This window comes from Microtus pennsylvanicus, chromosome 20, assembly GCF_037038515.1.
Source record: "Microtus pennsylvanicus isolate mMicPen1 chromosome 20, mMicPen1.hap1, whole genome shotgun sequence".
Classification (NCBI taxonomy): Eukaryota; Metazoa; Chordata; class Mammalia; order Rodentia; family Cricetidae; genus Microtus; species Microtus pennsylvanicus.
Window position 1 is genome coordinate 34,472,739 of NC_134598.1, and position 16,470 is coordinate 34,489,208.

At 45.4% G+C, this 16,470-nt stretch overlaps 2 protein-coding genes across 2 annotated transcripts; one reads left to right on the plus strand and one right to left on the minus strand.

The window, feature by feature from the left end:
- Positions 1 to 445: 445 nt before the first annotated feature.
- Arl1 (ARF like GTPase 1) lies at positions 446 to 12,022 on the minus strand. Its single transcript, XM_075954386.1, has 6 exons — positions 11,473 to 12,022; positions 9,582 to 9,719; positions 7,184 to 7,265; positions 5,831 to 5,942; positions 2,508 to 2,686; positions 446 to 1,521 (listed from the first exon to the last, which is right to left on the minus strand). Exons 1-6 carry the CDS (start codon positions 11,474 to 11,476, stop codon positions 1,491 to 1,493), a joined length of 546 nt encoding a protein of 181 aa, XP_075810501.1. The 5' UTR covers positions 11,477 to 12,022; the 3' UTR covers positions 446 to 1,490.
- Positions 12,023 to 12,197: 175 nt separating this feature from the next.
- Positions 12,198 to 12,830, plus strand: LOC142838776 (small ribosomal subunit protein eS12-like). The gene has a single exon (XM_075954387.1). It carries the CDS (start codon positions 12,311 to 12,313, stop codon positions 12,707 to 12,709), a length of 399 nt encoding a protein of 132 aa, XP_075810502.1. The 5' UTR covers positions 12,198 to 12,310; the 3' UTR covers positions 12,710 to 12,830.
- The last annotated feature ends 3,640 nt before the right edge of the window (positions 12,831 to 16,470 follow it).

A 16,470-nucleotide genomic window follows, 5' to 3' on the forward strand; every position in this document is an offset into this window, starting at 1 on the left:
GGAAGAGGGTCCCTAAAAAAGATTGCAAAAAAAAACTTGAGTAGAAGAACAAAAAGGTTATGAATCCTAAGCCGGCCGTGATAGTATGAAGCCAGACATGAAAATCCCTCAGGAGCAAAGTGCGTTCTTTACTTCCTAACAAAATGACCATCTATGGGAGGGAAGGCTAGAGCCCACATCTGTACCATGTCTAACTTTCAAACACTCCTTTTGGTATCTGAAAGAATCCCCAGTGTTAGTCACACACAGACCATGCCCACCGTCACACATGCTAAGGGCAAGGTGGACTGTTAGACTGACGTAGTTCCTCAGGACAGTGTTAAGCCTGCAGTATGCCTCATTTTTAAAACTAGAGTTTAATTTTCTTTAGAACCAGTAAGATTCTTTAGTCAATTTTAATCTGAAAAGGGCAGATGAGTGGAAACCAGTAAAGACACCATGTTAATATTATTAAAATTACTTTTTATTTGCTTTCATGTGAAGTTTTTTATGTGTTGTAGATTCATTAGATACAGCTATCTGGGATCATTCTGACTATCAGTTGTCATTTTACTAGCATAGACAGAGTTTATATAAACAGTACTTTGAATGTCCATAACTACTTTAGTATATTTTGTGTGTGCGGTTGGTTTGTTAATTTTGTTTTGAGACATGGTCTCAAGCAGCCCAAGCTGGCTTCAGATTCACCACACAGCCGAGGCTAGCCCTAACTCTCGGTCCTCCTGCCTCTGTCTCCTGAGTACTAGGATCACACGTGTGTGCCGCCAGATCAGTATCTGTGTTCCCAGATCAGTGTTTCCATATACAGTATGGTTTCTGACACAAATGTCTGACCCCCACCTCACTATATAGGGCCAGGCAAAGCAACATAGCAGAACCTTGAGTTTCTCACAGGGTTACTGTACAATGTTCAGGTCAACGTGTCAGATTCTTTTGACAGCTATGAAGTATTATAAAATAATGTAAGTCAGTAAAGTAAGCCAACAGAATAATACTCATGCCTATAATCAAAAACCCAAGAGGAATAGCTTAATATAAACTAGTCAGTTAGTCCAGTGAAGATTATATTATACACACTATATTGCTAATCTACTTTGCTAAGACTAATCTTTGGAAAGCCTTAATTCATTTTAAGGGGAAATAAATCTGAGCTAAATATTAGTGTTCATACAAACAAAATGCAACCACTAATTTAAAGATAGAAGGCCCAAGAGTATACATCCTTTAATAGAATTGTATTTGCGTAAGAATTCCATACAAATAGAATATATACCTTAACACAAGAAAGCAAGGAAGAATATTTTACATTACACAGACCATTTGGATGGTATAATCAAGCTAACCCTCTCGCCAAGTACTTGCTTTTTATATTTATTACAAATCCTGGAGTCAGTTCTGTACATGCCAGCAGTCACAGTCCTAAGTCACCGAAGCACATCTGGCCGATTCCAATGAGTGTGTGACAGTGTTTGCTTCACAGATGAGTGGACTTACTGTCTGCTTTTTAGTGTTTCAACTAACCTGCAGAGAGAAAATGCAGTAGTTTAACAAAACTAACTCCCAAGTATAAAGCATGACCATTTACAATATGAATTCCACAGTGGAGGTGGATTTAGAGCATTTTACTCACCAAGTTTAACACAGATCAAAGAAAGGGGTCGGGTATCTACTGATTTTTCTTTTTCTTGAGACAGAATCTCAAGCCCTAGGCTAACCTAGAACTTACCATAGACCCTAAATTACTGACCTTGTCTCTGCTTCCAAAGTACTGAGATTATAGGCAGGCACCATCAAATCTGAATCTCAGGTATCTTACTTTCTGCTGTTACTGCTGGGTTGTACATAGGTACACCTCAGAGGTAAGAACTCATTATTCCCAAACAGCTGGAGTAGATACACCTATTGATCAGTTATAAGCTGATGTAGCAAGCATGTGTCACTGGGCTGTGATAAGGGTGAATAAGTTCACGTGTGTGAGGACAGTGGAATCGCAGATACACTTTGAGACTCTTGGGGGAGGAAGAGGACTGCAGCAGAGTCTCCCCACGCAGCCTCAGCTGATCTACCAACTGGCCTCAAACTTGGTGATTCTCCTGCATGTGCCTCCTAAGGGTTGGCAGTGGTGGTATGGGCTACCACGATGCCTGTCAAGAGTCTTGTGGAGCCGGGTGGTGGTGGCGGCGCACGCCTTCAATCCCAGCACTCGGGAGGCAGAGGCAGGCGGATCTCTGTGAATTCGAGGCCAGCCTGGTCTACAAGAGCTAGTTCCAGGACAGGAACTAAAAGCTACGGAGAAACCCTGTCTCGAGTCTTGTGGACAAGAAGTAAGCCTTATCCTAACTCCCGAAGGACTCAGGACAGGAAGGGGACGTAGAACAGAGAGCCAGCTTACCCGGCGTGGGAATGCACACTAAGGAGGCTGGAGCAGGAGTATGTCCTGGGCTACATACCAGGACAAAGAACACTATCCTACAGGAAGCTTCCCGTATGTGTGCACAGACGCTCACCATTCCATGGCCTCGTCAAGGCCGGTGCCTTTGGTTGCTGACGTTTTAAATATCTGCCATTTTCGGTCCTTCAGAGCTGGCAGCCCAAGCGCATTTGCCATCTCTGAGGGTGTCATAGCCTGCTCCATGTCCTGCTTATTTGCAAACACCACTAAAATGGCCTTCCTCAGCTCTTCTTCCTAAATAAGATGGAAAGACTTCATTTTAATATGCACCCTTGATTTGGAAAAAAAAACACTGAAAAATAAATTGTGTTGAAGAAAGTATGTGCTTATGTAGCCGTACTCTTGTAGACTAATGAAATTCACGGTCACACACACAAAAGACATGAACACAGAAGGGAGGCCAGGTGGGAAGAGGGGCTGGTGGGGGCGGAAGGAGAACGGAGACGATAAAGGGGGATACATATAAACAAAACACAGCATGTACGCGCAGGAAAACGTCAAAGACACCACTACTGTGTACAGTTAACAGACAGAAGCATTCAAATACAGAAAGAACAGCAATCCTGTACTTGGAAGTCTGAGGCCAGCCTGAGGACATGGCAGGCAAGTTCAGGTACGCAGATGCTAAAAGCAAGACCCAATCTCAGAAGAAAAAAAAAAACCTTTCAGCCCTCACTGATTTCCTATCTTATTTGTTGGTGTTCGGCACATCTCAACTTTGGGAGTTTTGAGTTACAATTAAACCTATCTTCTCTTTTGTAAATCTTCCCACTGTTCCAGAAAGGCTTTCCCAATCCAGATGCTATGCTTATTCACTGATACATTCCTGGCTAATTTCCGTATTTTACACATTAGCAATTTCATTTAGAATGCATTTATACGTACAGAGAGGGTAAAACCCTAAAGTGCTTTGTGTTTAGGCTTTAATGCCAACAGTGCACACTGGCACCAGACCTCCACCCAACTGTCGATGGCGCACACAAAAGCCATTTCCTAACAATGGGGCTTCCAGTTCTTGCTCTGCAAGGTGTCCTCTCCTGCATGAGGGGTGTGCCAGGGTCTTGTGCAAGCTAGAGAAGCACTGCGGGCTACAACCCCCCTGGTTTTGAGTAGTTCAGGACAGTCCCATGTCATGACCTCAGCCTCCGGGGCACTAGAACAGAAGCACGTCCTGTAATGACTGACAGGCCCATTTCACTAAGATTTTATAAACCAAATCCCAATGCTGCAAATGACTCCTAACAGTCTTACACAACTCGAGAATTGTACATTTAAGTTAATAATCATTTTTTCCAAAATACTTTATATGTGTAAACCAGGCCTAAATAAGGCTGCTGTTTTAAAAATCCATTGTATGTGACAATAATTAATAAAAACAAAGGTCATGAGTCTTAAAGACTGCAAGAAGTATGAGGAAGGCCTTGGAATGACGAAAGGAAGGCAGAAAATGATGGAACTGTAACCTCAAATAATTTAAACAAATTTTAAAAATCCATTATACCCAAGGGAATTAAATAGTTCCTTAAGATTCCTTAATTCCCAGGCAGGCATGGTGGACACACCTGTTACCCTAGTACTTGAGAGGAGGAGGCAGGAATACTATATGAGTTAAAGGCCAGCATGGCTTCACAGCAACACCTTGTCTCAAAAAAACAAAGAAAAACAAACCTTTATACTTTTACCTAAGCAGCTTATAAAGCAGATGCTTCGCTGTGCAAACAACTAAACACAGGTTTAAACCTACCGACTGTGACTTACAGCCTTGAAGCCATTGCAAAGTCGCAGTCCGAGAAACTACAAACCCGCAGTCCACGCTTCTGAAAAGGACTGACCTAGCACGGTGGCCCAGTGAGAACGGCCCCTCCACCTGGTGTCAGACACTTACTGACCTAGCACGGTGGCCCAGTGAGAACGGCCCCTCCACCTGGGGTCAGACACTTACTGACCCCCACCTGAGCAGGAGGTGCTATGTGAGGAGTCTCGGGAGGTGTGACTGACTGAAGAAGGTAAGTCTCTGGGACCTGGGCTTGAGAGACATTTCCAGCTGGTTCTCTCTGGTTCCTGCTGGCAGTTTAAGATGTGAGCCCTCAGCTTCCTGCTTCTGCAGCCAGGACTGCATCCACCGTCCCAGACTCTAACCTGATCCTCTGGAACCGTAAACCCAGGAAGCCCTTCTGTAAATTGCCCTGGCTGAGGCATTGAACCACAGCAGCAGAACCTCAGTACCAAGTAGCCTACAACTGGTAGGTAAGCATCAAACAGCCGGGTTAAGCTGGAACTGTAGAAAAATGAATATCCATTTTAAATTTCTAACAAATGCTACTGGCGTGTTCTTTGACAATCAAAGCATTTTTACCTTGAGTCTTTGATTTAATGAATGTTCTAAATTTGACTAGCCAGACAATAAATTATAAATGCTATTAGTAAATAAGATGTACTGAGTTTCTGAGCTAGAGATCCAGCTCTCGCTTAGCATGTACATGGCTCTAAATTCAGCTGCCAGTACCAGTTAAAAAAAAAAAAAAACCTGCAGGGCGTGATGGCCTTTAATCCAGCATTTAAAAGATAGTCAGGTGGATTTCCGTGAGTTCAAAGGCAGCCAGGGCTGGAGTGAGACCTTGTCTGAGAAACAAACAAAACTGCCTGCAGGGCAAGCTCCTGTCACAGAAGGGAGAGGACAACACAAAGGAGGAGGCGGCACCATGCTGTAGGGAGCAGTGACTGGGGAAACTCCACGAAGAACCCAGAATACACATTTCTTAGTGCACAGATGTTTTCAAATGACCAAGAGTAATAAGACAACTTAAAAGGCAGAACTGGAGAGATGGCTCAGAGCTCCTCCAGAGTTTGGTTCTGAGCACCCACAACTGTAGCTCCTATGACCTGGACTCCAGCCCCGGGGTATCTGTCACCTCTTCTGGCCTCTGAGGACACCCACACACGTGTTCATGCAGACACACCACAGACAAAAATAAACCTTTTAAGACAGCAAGATGACTCAACAGGTAAAAGTTGCCTCATAAGCCTAGCAACCTGAGCTACATCTTGGGAAACCTACGTGAGGACAGATGAAGAATTGGTCCAGTGGTTAAATTGCTCCTGCAGAGGACCCAGGCTCGATGCTTAGCACCCACACATTGGCTCACAATCATCTACACTTCCACTCCCAGGGGACTGGATAATCTCTTCTGACCTCCACAGACACCAGGCATGCACACGGTACTCACACATAATGCAAACAAAACATCCATACAAATAAATAAAACTTAAAAAAAGAAAAGACAGGAAAAGAACGGAGGAAAACTATCCCTGCACATGGCAACGATTCCTCCACTCCTCATTTACATGTGTAACGTTAACGCTGGAATGCTTGCTTACCTCCAACATGGCCACTAACTCTGACTTGGAAATGCCAATTCGGTCTCGGTCACAACTGTCAACCACATAGATGACTGCATCTGTGTTGGAGTAGTAACATCTCCAGTATGGCCTAAGGAAAATTCAAAAACGGAAAACATGTTATCCCTTGCAAAAACCTCACGTGTCAATCTACATGCTAGACTGGGTGGATGATAGGGAGCCGGTGATCACATGCCCGCCCGGCTCCGCCCATGCTCAGAACAATGCCTCAATGATCTCCTGTTTCTGACAGAAATGCATCTCGCACCACACTCCATGTGACTGAGTTAAGAGTATTAAATCACAGGCCCAAAATTACACGTTCAGAGTAAATTTGAACTTCAGGATGAGAAAATACAAATATAATCTACAAAGAACACTAACTATACCAGTAGGAAACGGTACACAGACCTGATGAGTATAACTTATGAGTCTTAACCATGAATACCTTACAAAAAAAGGATGGGTTTGTTTGTTTGTTTCCCTCAGACAGGGTTTCTCTGTGTAGCCTTGGCTGTCCTGAAACTTGATCTATAGACCAGGCTGGCCTCAAACTCAGAGATTCGCCTGCCTCTGCCTCCCAGTGCTGGAATTAAAGGTGTGCGCCACCACTACCTGGAATTTTTAATGTGACTTTATGTCCTTAATCACTGATGATAACCAGAAGTAGAATTGGCTATAATTAGAAATAATCTCAAGTGACTTAAATGAGTTATTGAACAGCAGAATATTTAGTGAATGTATTACCAATCAATCGATGATCGATCTCTCTCTCCTCTATTTATTTTGTCTTTTCTGAGACAGTTTCACTGTGTTACTATTCCCGACTGAACTGGAACTAGCTCTGTAGACCAGATTCTCTTGTCTCTGTCTCCAATGCTGGGATTAAAGGTGTGCACCGCCACACCACCAATCTTTGTAACAGTAACCTTACTACTGATCTAAGCTGGTCCCCTAAGCCACTGACAGTCACAGACACTCGCAGTTGCTGAGTTGTGAGCACTGAATTCCAGGAGGCACATGCATTTACGTCACCTCTGCATGGCCTTGTACGGATGACAGCTCTCGGAGGGGAACAGAGGAAACTGAAACAAGGGGCCCGTTTCTGAGCCTTTCAGGCTTTCATGAAAGGATCCTACGTGATCTGGGAACCTGAGCTCCTTAGATTTTAATTACTGGGTGCTCTAAGAACATTTGTAGTTTCCAGTTCTCCCTCATTTTTAAGTGTGACCCTAGTTCCCACCAGAGACACACTGTGGGTTAGTGCTGTCGGCACGAAAAAGCAGCAGCCACTGTTAAATAGCAACAAATGACCTGATGTTCGTACCGTACCTGATACTCGTCTGTCCTCCCAAGTCCCAAACTTGGAATTTGAGGTTCTTGTATGTCACCGTCTCTACGTTAAACCCAATAGCTGAAAGAGAAATGAAACCGCTAGTGCATGTAGATGGATCCACGCCACCTTGACAGTCTCCAGCCTCACCGAGTTCTAGCAATTGCTGGTAATTCTCAAGCACATTATGGACTGGGTTATTATAACATCTAAGACAATATGCTATGACACACACACACCATAAATTAGTAAGATCAGCACCACCTTCAGGTTACAAAGAATCTCCTGACTGCTCTGTGCACGTTACTCACGCAAACGCTGGCACACGTGCATGTGTGTAAGCCAGAGGATGAGGCCAACACTGCTCCGCAGTCACTGCCCATTGGGCCGCAGGCACCTGCCAGCTGCCTCTTCACTGCTGGGATCAGAACTGCGCACACCATATCCAGGCTGTTCTTACACAGGCTGTGGGGACTGAACTCAGGTCCTTCGCACTTTATGCAGGGAGCAATTCCAGTCCTACAGGTCTGTCTATCAGACTCCCCTGAATACTGGCAGATAAGCGTTCAGAAAGTTGTTTGCTTATTTGTTTTCACTGTGTAGTCCTGGCTGTCCTGGAACTCGCTATGTAGACCAGGCTAGCCTCGAACTTACAGGAATCTGCTTGCCTCTGTCTCCAAGTGCTGGGAGTAAAGATGTGGGCCAGAAAGTTTGATTTGAAAAGTAGAGTTATAGACAGAAAAACTGAAGTGCTGGAAGACAGTAAAAACTACAATTAACACAAAAGACTAGGCTCTAACATCCAGAAAGGGCACAGCAGTGACTTTATGGGAGCCAAGTTCTCTGCTGACACTCCAAGAGCTCCCATGTAGCCAGGTCGCAGCTGGGTGGTCCATAGCTCATCTTTATGTCTACATCCTTCCTAGGTGTAGCTCTGGCACACGGCTAAGACCTGACACTGCTTTCAAAGAAAGGAGTCTAAACGAGGGAGAAAGTAACGCGGAAAAGACCTAGGGTGGACACACACACGTTTGCTCACATTTCCTAACCTCAAAGGTCAGAGTGAAGAATGACTTTTACTCATTGCCGTTTCCTATTTAACACTGAGCTGGCAAACAATGCATGTGGCAGGCAGGTATGCACATTACAGCTGAAAAGCAAATCCACAGCAAATGCAACAAATAAAAAGCAAGCTCCGGCCGGGCGGTGGTGGCGCACGCCTTTAATCCCAGCACTCGGGAGGCAGAGGCAGGCGGATCTCTGTGAGTTTGAGGCCAGTCTGGTCTACAAGAGCTAGTTCCAGAACAGGACCCAAAAAAAAAACTAGGGAGAAACCCTGTCTCGAGAAAAAAAAAAAGCAAGCTCTGCTCTCCCTCAGAACTAGACAAAGGCAGCTCCATGCTCATCACCACCAAGAGCAAAGGACAGGGGTGAAGGCAGCCCACGCCCACAGTGGGTCCACCCAGTGCGCAGCTCTGTGCAGCATTGCAGAGGTCACCAGAAGCTACCCAGATGCAGAGGAGGGAGTCTGAGAAGTGAGAATCGGAGGAAATGAAAACAGCAAAAAGAAATAACAGATGCTACAGAATCCAAACATTCATCTGTAAAAGCAAAACAAAAAATTCCTAGAAGGTTCAATGACGATATGGGAATTTCCTGACAGTAATTCAAAACACAGTTTAAAATCTTGAGCAAATTATATGGATTCTCCAATTTAATTTAAATGTACTGCTTTTACCTCTCTAAATTTAATTTAGCAAATGAAAGAGTAACCATCCCCATGCAGATGGGAGTATCTGCAAGTAATTTTCTAAGCCAGCAAGAATAATAAGGCCATCAACAGAGTTGAGGTTCGGGTGTTTTTTCTTCGTTTTCCGGGAGCCCAGTCATTTCAACCCCCAGCCTCTACAATTCCCATCTTTAAAAGTGATCTACAGATTTACCTAAGAGAAACTACACTGTGATTCAAGCATTAAAATGCAGAAAAATGTACTTTGTATGCAACGACACCAATTTACCATCTATATTTATCATCTATATACTCCATTCCACACCAACAAAGTGCTGTGTGCACTTCACCTCTTTACCCCTCAGAGCCAGTAGATGTTTAGTATCTCCATGAAGCACAAAGACTTAGTGACTTAAGCCAGCTACAGCTCTAAACAGACATCTGTTTGCAGGCCTGGAGAGGGAACCTTAAAGTGCATCAAAGCTTCTTAGTGTTGTGTGTGTGTGTGTGTATATATATATATATATATATGTATGTATTGCCAATATCATTTTCATACTAGAAGCTTATAAACCCCTATCAATGTATCATATGACTAATTTATTCATAAAGTTGTATTAGATAGAAACCAGAAATGTTCTATAATGAGTTATGAAACCAGTACTTACTGGGAATGGTAGTAACAACTTCTCCAACCTGTAATCTGTACAGAATTGTTGTTTTCCCAGCACCATCTAATCCCAAAATTAATATCCTCATTTCCCTGGTTCCAAAGAGACTGGAAAAAATACTTGAGAAAAAGCCACCTACAAGACAATAAAAACAAAATATATTTAATGTCATCTTTTAACTTAGGTCCATAAAACATTTAACCTTGCCTTTTGACAGCTATATGCCTAATCAAATAACAAAATATCTTCCCGGATGCACAGGTAGATACTTTTGCCTCCAGTGAAATATATTATGCAACAGCAAATAAGCAATCAGAGATGTTCCCTGGTCCTGCATACTGTCAGGCAGACAGAAGACACACTAAATAATCAGACATGCAGACACTGCCCTCAAGAGTCCAGTTCACTTCCCAGTCAATAGAGCAAGGACAAGATAACTCAGCCGTCTCCTCCTTCCCCCCTAAATACCAAACACCAGTCAGAGGAGCAGGGGCACAGTGCAGCCCTCTGCTGAGAGAGCAGTCACAGGACAGAGGCATTACCAGCACCCTCGGTGCGCTTTGGAGCCCAGGCTGGCCTGGAAATCAACTCACCCGCTTGCCTCTGTTTCCTGGATGCATTAGAAACTCATTTTAGACAGTAAGGCTACATCCAATACTTTATGCATCCAAGGCACAAATAAAAGCATTTGTGGCAAAACTCTTTGCCTTCAAAAGTCACTAAAGAAAAAAAAAATCACAATATCAGCCGGGCGATGGTGGCGCACGCCTTTAATCCCAGCACTCGGGAGGCAGAGGCAGGTGGATCTCTGTGAGTTCGAGACCAGCCTGGTCTACAAGAGCTAGTTCCAGGACAGGCTCCAAAGCCACAGAGAAACCCTGTCTCAAAAAACCAAAAAAAAAAAAAAATCACAATATCAAATGAGAAAAGGGAAAAGTGGGGGAGATATAAAGGAGATTATACTCCATATCAATATATACAGGTAATAGATGTGTGTCTATGCATATATATGTACAAGGCCTTTTGGCTAGTGGTCCAAGTCTGTAATGCCAGCTACTCAAAGAAAAAGCAAGAAGAACACTGGTAGTTGGAAGCTAACTTTGACTACACGGTTGAGCTCAAGGGTAGGCAGCTTGGTGAGATTCTGTCTCAAAGTTTTAAAAGGGCTGGGACTAGCTCAACAGCAGGGCGTTGGCTAACAGGCTCAAGGCTGACTTCAAGCCATAGTCCGCTTGCACGCGCACGCGCGCACACAAACACGGACACAAGGAAAGAAGGGAAGAAGACAGGAAGAACAGATGCCACCTTGCAAGCAGAACCTGGGGGAAGAATGGGTGTGACTTGACAAAGTTCTTTTCGACCCTTTTACACGTAGGAGAGAGGAGGAAAACAACACCGCAGGGTTGCGGAGAACCGAGCAGACTGAGGATGCCCGGCATCACTCTGAAGAAAACCGGGGAAGGGCTGAAGGACAGCAACTCCCTAGAGGCTCCGGCTGTCCTGGGGGGCGTCACCGTAGGGTGCGCCGGGACAAGGACCCTGATCCCCTCACCTGCGAGTCGCGATGAAAACATCACGCACTTCCCACCCGGCAACCCACCTTCCCCAACTCTCCCCACCGACAGGTACAGTGGGCGGGCAGCACTCGGCCTCGGGGTTTCTCCAAGGGACGCAGTCCCCGCTGCCCACGCAGGAGCCATTGAAATTCCACAGGGGTCAGACAGCAGGGCAAGCCTGCGGCCAGGCACCGGCCAGCCGAGATGGGGACGCGGGGTGGAAGGGACCGAGCCGGGGGTCTGGTCCCCACCAGGGCACGAGCCAAGGTGGTTCCACTGCCCGTGGTCCGCCCGGTCTCCCCCCCGACGCCCACCCTCCCCACAGTGCTCACCCATGGTGAACAGCCGCCGCGCCCTCGCCGATCCTCTGAGTCAGGCCGGGAGTCGGCAGCGAGCGACTCCTAGTTGAGCCTGGACGCCGCCACCTCCGCTGCTCCGGGCCTCCGGTGCCCAGGCCGACTCCCTCCGAGCCAGGTCGGCCAGCAACTTCCACGTCGTCCACCCAGCTGGGGGCGGGAGCTGGAGCAAGAGGCTACTGCGACTGCGCGGCCGGGCACGACGGTCTGGGCGTCCGCGTCGGCGTTTTCGACGCAAAGCCTCACTCCGCCTGCTGAGCGTAGCTGAAGGGGACTCCGCCACAGTCACCCCAACAAAAATGTTTAGGGACCAAAAGTATCTCCTGATCCCACGTTTCTGAACAGGAAGGCCTTCTGAGATATTAAAGTTGGAATTTTTTCCCGGTTAAATTCTGATACCAAGTCGTGGCGAATCGGCCAAGGCAAAATAAGAGTCATCGATCGATGAAGCGAGGGCACGGGATGCTGGCGCAGGTTGCGGCGTCGCAGTGGTTGTGGAGCCTGGAGCAGGCAACGGAGGCGGTCCACTTTTCCCCAGATGCTTTCCCGCAGAAGCAGCCAAGATTACGTAATAATAACAAGGAAGCTCAGCCATGCTCGGTGCGAGCCACCCGCACTCCCTGGGAGCCATCCGCACGGGGCAGCCTCGTACCCGAGGTGTCCTAATTTTTTGTCCTCTAGGTGGCCATCTGACCGCCTTTCCTCCTCCGCAGAACTGGGAACCCGTTGCTTCCTGCGACTTAGGTTGGAAGTTAGGTAATTTTCGGAGTAGTTTCGAAAGGGTAGATCGGATCCGCCTGTGTCACCCACCGCAATGGCCAAGGAAGGTGCCGCTGCTGGAGCTGCGATGGACATCCACTCTGCTTTGAAGGAGGTGCTGAAGATCGCCCTGGGCCACGACGGCCTGGCGAGAGGGATCCACGAAGCTGCCAAAGCATTAGGCAAGCGCCAGGCCCGCCTCTGTGTGCTGGCATCCAACTGTGATAAGCCCGCGTACACCAAGTTGGTGGAATCCCTTTGTGCTGAGCACCAGATCAACCTGATTAAGGTTGATGACCACAAGAAACTCGGGGAATGGGTAGGCCTCTGCAAAATTGATCAGAAGGGGAAACCCCGGAAAGTAATAGGTTGCAGCTGTGTGGTGGTTAAGAGCTATGGCAAAGAGTCTCAGGCTAAAGATGCCATCGAAGAGTACTTCAAATGCAAGACATGAACGGCAATAAAATTGGCTTCTTTTCGTTTTAAGTTCCTAAAAACATAAAAAAAATAGAAAACTAGCACTATCTCAAACTCTTGCGTTTTCGTTGGACATAATAGCACTCTTTCGGTTTTCTTCCAAATGTAAACTTTGCATATTATGTTCTTGTTTGTAATGGAAATCATCTGTTTGGAAGTTTACAAACCGCTTAAGATTTGCTCTAGCATTATTAAGGTTTAATTGACAATCTTATATGTATGTTTGAGGCCAGCGTGGTCTACAAGAGCTAGTTCCAGGACAGGCTCCAAAGATACAGAGAAATCCTATCTCAAAAAAAAAAAAAGGACTTTAATTCCAGCACTTGGGAGGCAGAGACAGGCGGATCTCTGTGAGTTCGAGACCAGCCTGGTCTACAAGAGCTAGTTCCAGGACAGGCTCCAAACCACAGAGAAACCCTGTCTCGAAAAACCAAAAAAAAAAAAAAAACTGGGCAACACACAGCTTTAATCCCAGCACTTGAGAGACAGAAGCAGGGAGATCTCTGTGAGTTCAAAGCCAGTGGTCTACAGAGTGAGTTCCAGCACAGCCAGAGCTACATAGAAAGACAGTCTCAAAAAATAAAAAGAGAAGGAAAAAAAGAAGAAAGGAAAGAGAACAAGACAGGGAAGGAAGAAAAGGAGGCCGGGCGGTGATGGCACATACCTTTACTCTCAGCACTTGGGAAGCAGAGACAGGTGGATCTCTGAGTTTGAGGCTAATCTGATCTAGAGTGAATTATTCCAGGACAGGCTCCAAAACAACAGAGAAACCTGTCTCAAAAGAACAAGAAAAGGGAAAAAGGAAATACATCACTATAAAACTACTATGAAAATAGTAAGTCCCTGTAGGCAAATTATGGAATCTCTGTTTCTCAAAACTTCCTCAATAAAGAATAAAGAAAAATCTCTGAGGCTAAAGAGGTGGGCGGCTCAGTAACTAGGACCTCATCTTTTTTTTTCTTCACAGGGTTTCTCTGTGTAGCCCTGGCTGTTCTGGAACTCACTCTATAGACCAAGCTGGCCTTGAACACACCGAGATCTACCTTCCTCTGCCTTCCAAGGGCAGGGATTAAAAGTGTGTGCTCACCAAGATAGGCTAGATAATTATTTTCTCCTAATTTTGTCCAATACAAACACACTAGCTATTGTAACTAGTTCTTACTTGGTAAGTATTTCATTGTATGTAATTTTACTATGCTAAAATTAAAACCTCCCTTTTTAATTAGACCAAAGGGGGGAGTGCTGTGAAATAACCCTTCTGTACACTAACTATGTACTGCTCTCATTGGTTAATGATAAGGCCAACTTGGCCTATAGCCAGGCAGAATAAGACTAAGCGGGAAAGCCAAAAGGAGATATGGAGAGGAAGAAGGGTGTTGTCAGAGGAGAGATGTGAGCCAGCCGTGGGGAGAAGCAAGATGCTAGAGGATAGGTAAAGCCAGGAGCCATGTGGCAAAACTTAGATTAATAGAGATGGGTTAGTTTAAGTTGTAAGAGCTATTTAGTAACAAGCCTGAGCTACTGACCAAATGAGCTTTATCACTAACCAATGTGTCAGGAGCCAGTTTCCTCCTAAAATCATTACAGGAACCATCACCCTGGGGAGTCTGCAGAGAACCCCACACCCCTAATTGTGTTAAGAATGGTTCTATTGACAGAGCCTACCCCACACCCAAATTGGCTGTTAATGAGAGCTATCTGTTAGCGGAACCCACCCCACATTCCAAACTATCTAGGGAGCTAGGTGAGCCAGGCCTACTGTGACTTGACCGAAGATAACCTCCTGCCTACGTGACCAACGAGGACCATGTGACCAACGTGAACCACGCGGCAAGAGCCCAGAACCCTGTGCCCATCCCCCCAACTCCTTACCCTATAAAAGGTTGTATCTCGTCCCTAATAAACGGAGGCTCTGACAAACTTTGCATGGCCTTCTTCCTGTCTCCTAGCCCATATCTTCCAGGTAGTGCCTCTCCGTGACCCTGGAATAACTGACCTGCCAGGCGGGCTACTAACCCTAGACTAAGTGGCCCGCCAAGGCAATCGACAGTGGCGCCCGAACAGGGACTCGGAGCACGGTCAACTATCGGACGACAACGCGCAGTCCCGGGACAACAAGAAGAAAAGAGAAGGTTCTGCGGCTGTAGGACTCGGACAGATCTGCAGGACAAGGTAGGCGCAGGCTCACCGTCGTCCAAAAAGATATGGGACTTTTAAGGGAAGAGAAATTCATACAGGAATTTAATCAATCACTCAGGGAGAGAGGAGTAAGAGTCAAAAACAGAGATTTATGTGTTTGCTTCATGTGTTTGCTTTATGTGTTTGCTTGAGGACTCAAAAGGGAGTCCATCGAGATGCGAGAAGTTAGGGTACAATCCACACAGCTACGCCTGCCAAGCAGGCTGGCTGCTAGGGCTAGAGAGCCTATGTCTTTAACCCCCTGCCATATGGAGCAAAAGCTGACAGGCAGGATTGCTATACAGAAATCTAGACTCAAAAAGCTGCAGCTTCATTTAGGACAGTAAATATGCTTCTTTTCCATTTTAAAAATCTTGCTTCTTGGTCAAAAATCTTTAGTTTGTAGGTATATAAGTTTATATCTAGGGTAGATTAATTTCAACACTGTGTTTCTGTAGGAAAGTTTTAAAATCAAAGATTGTGATATATTCAGAGGATTTTTAAAATTGTTTAGGCTATCCTGAGTTTTTATTTCTTTCGTATAAGGTTGGAGATTGTTCTTTTGAGTTCTATATTGTTCTTTCGAGTTCTGTGAAAAGTTTTGCTATAATTTTAATGAACATTTACATTAAATCTGTGTATAAATTCTGTGAGGAATGTTGCTATAATTTTTAATGGACATTTACACTGAATCTGTAAACTTCTTTCAGTGAAATTGTCATTTTTGCTGTGTTTCTTCTGCTTTCCCAAGAAAGTAGGGGATCTTTCAAGTTTTAAAGTTCTTATCCTACAAGTTTTTCCATTTGTACGGCCCGCTCTTGGGTGGGAGTCGTATCATTTCAGCTTGAGGTCCTTTCCTGCTGCCAGGTGTGGCTTCAAGGTGGAATGCTGAGACTCAGGCCTCTTAATTAATCAAGGGCCAGAGTTATACTCTGACAAGTGATAATGGTTAAAAATAAAAAACATTTCCGCCTTCATAGGCAGAGATGACAGGACCCAAAAACTTCTGTCCTGCTTGCTTGAAGTTACTCCAAGATATTTTGTGGTATTCATGGATATTTAAAAGGATGATGTCTCATTTATCCTAGGTGTAAAAGAGGTACATCTGGGTTATTTTCAGATTCTAGGCTATGATAAAATGGTTCTGCTATGGGCATGGCTGAGCACATGTCCTTGTGGTTTGGTCAAACATCTTTGTATTTAGGCCCAAAAGGGGTATTGCTAAGTTTTGAGGTAGATATTTGCCTAATTTTAAAAAATAGACAAAATGAGGGTCCCTCAATGCTGGGGAGACTCTCACTTGGGTCTCTGGATGGCGTGGGCCTGGAGACCATCCTTGCTGAGGTCGCACACGTGGCCTTGGTTGGTGGGGGAGGAGTTCGACCCCCAGTGACCAGGAGAAAAAATTTTTTGAGGAAAGGGGCCACACCCCAGTGGTCCAGGAGGGTCGTAAATTCCAAAAATCCTGTGGTGGTTGCAGGAAGACAGCTCTCCTGCCTCTCGGGACCACTCCCAATAATCCGCTAGTTCCTAAAACAGTACTGTGATAATTGCAGCTGA

Excerpts from the sequence above, each read along its gene's own strand:
- Arl1 (XM_075954386.1), bottom strand. Across the intron at positions 2,687-5,830 it reads AGTTAGTGGCCATGTTGGAG|GAAGAAGAGCTGAGGAAGGC; the intron begins GTAAGCAAGCAT and ends CATCTTATTTAG. Across the intron at positions 1,522-2,507 it reads CTTGACGAGGCCATGGAATG|GTTAGTTGAAACACTAAAAA; the intron begins GTGAGCGTCTGT and ends TTCTCTCTGCAG.
- LOC142838776 (XM_075954387.1), top strand. The coding sequence starts at position 12,311 with ATGGCCAAGGAAGGTGCCGCTGCTGGAGCTGCGATGGACATCCACTCT.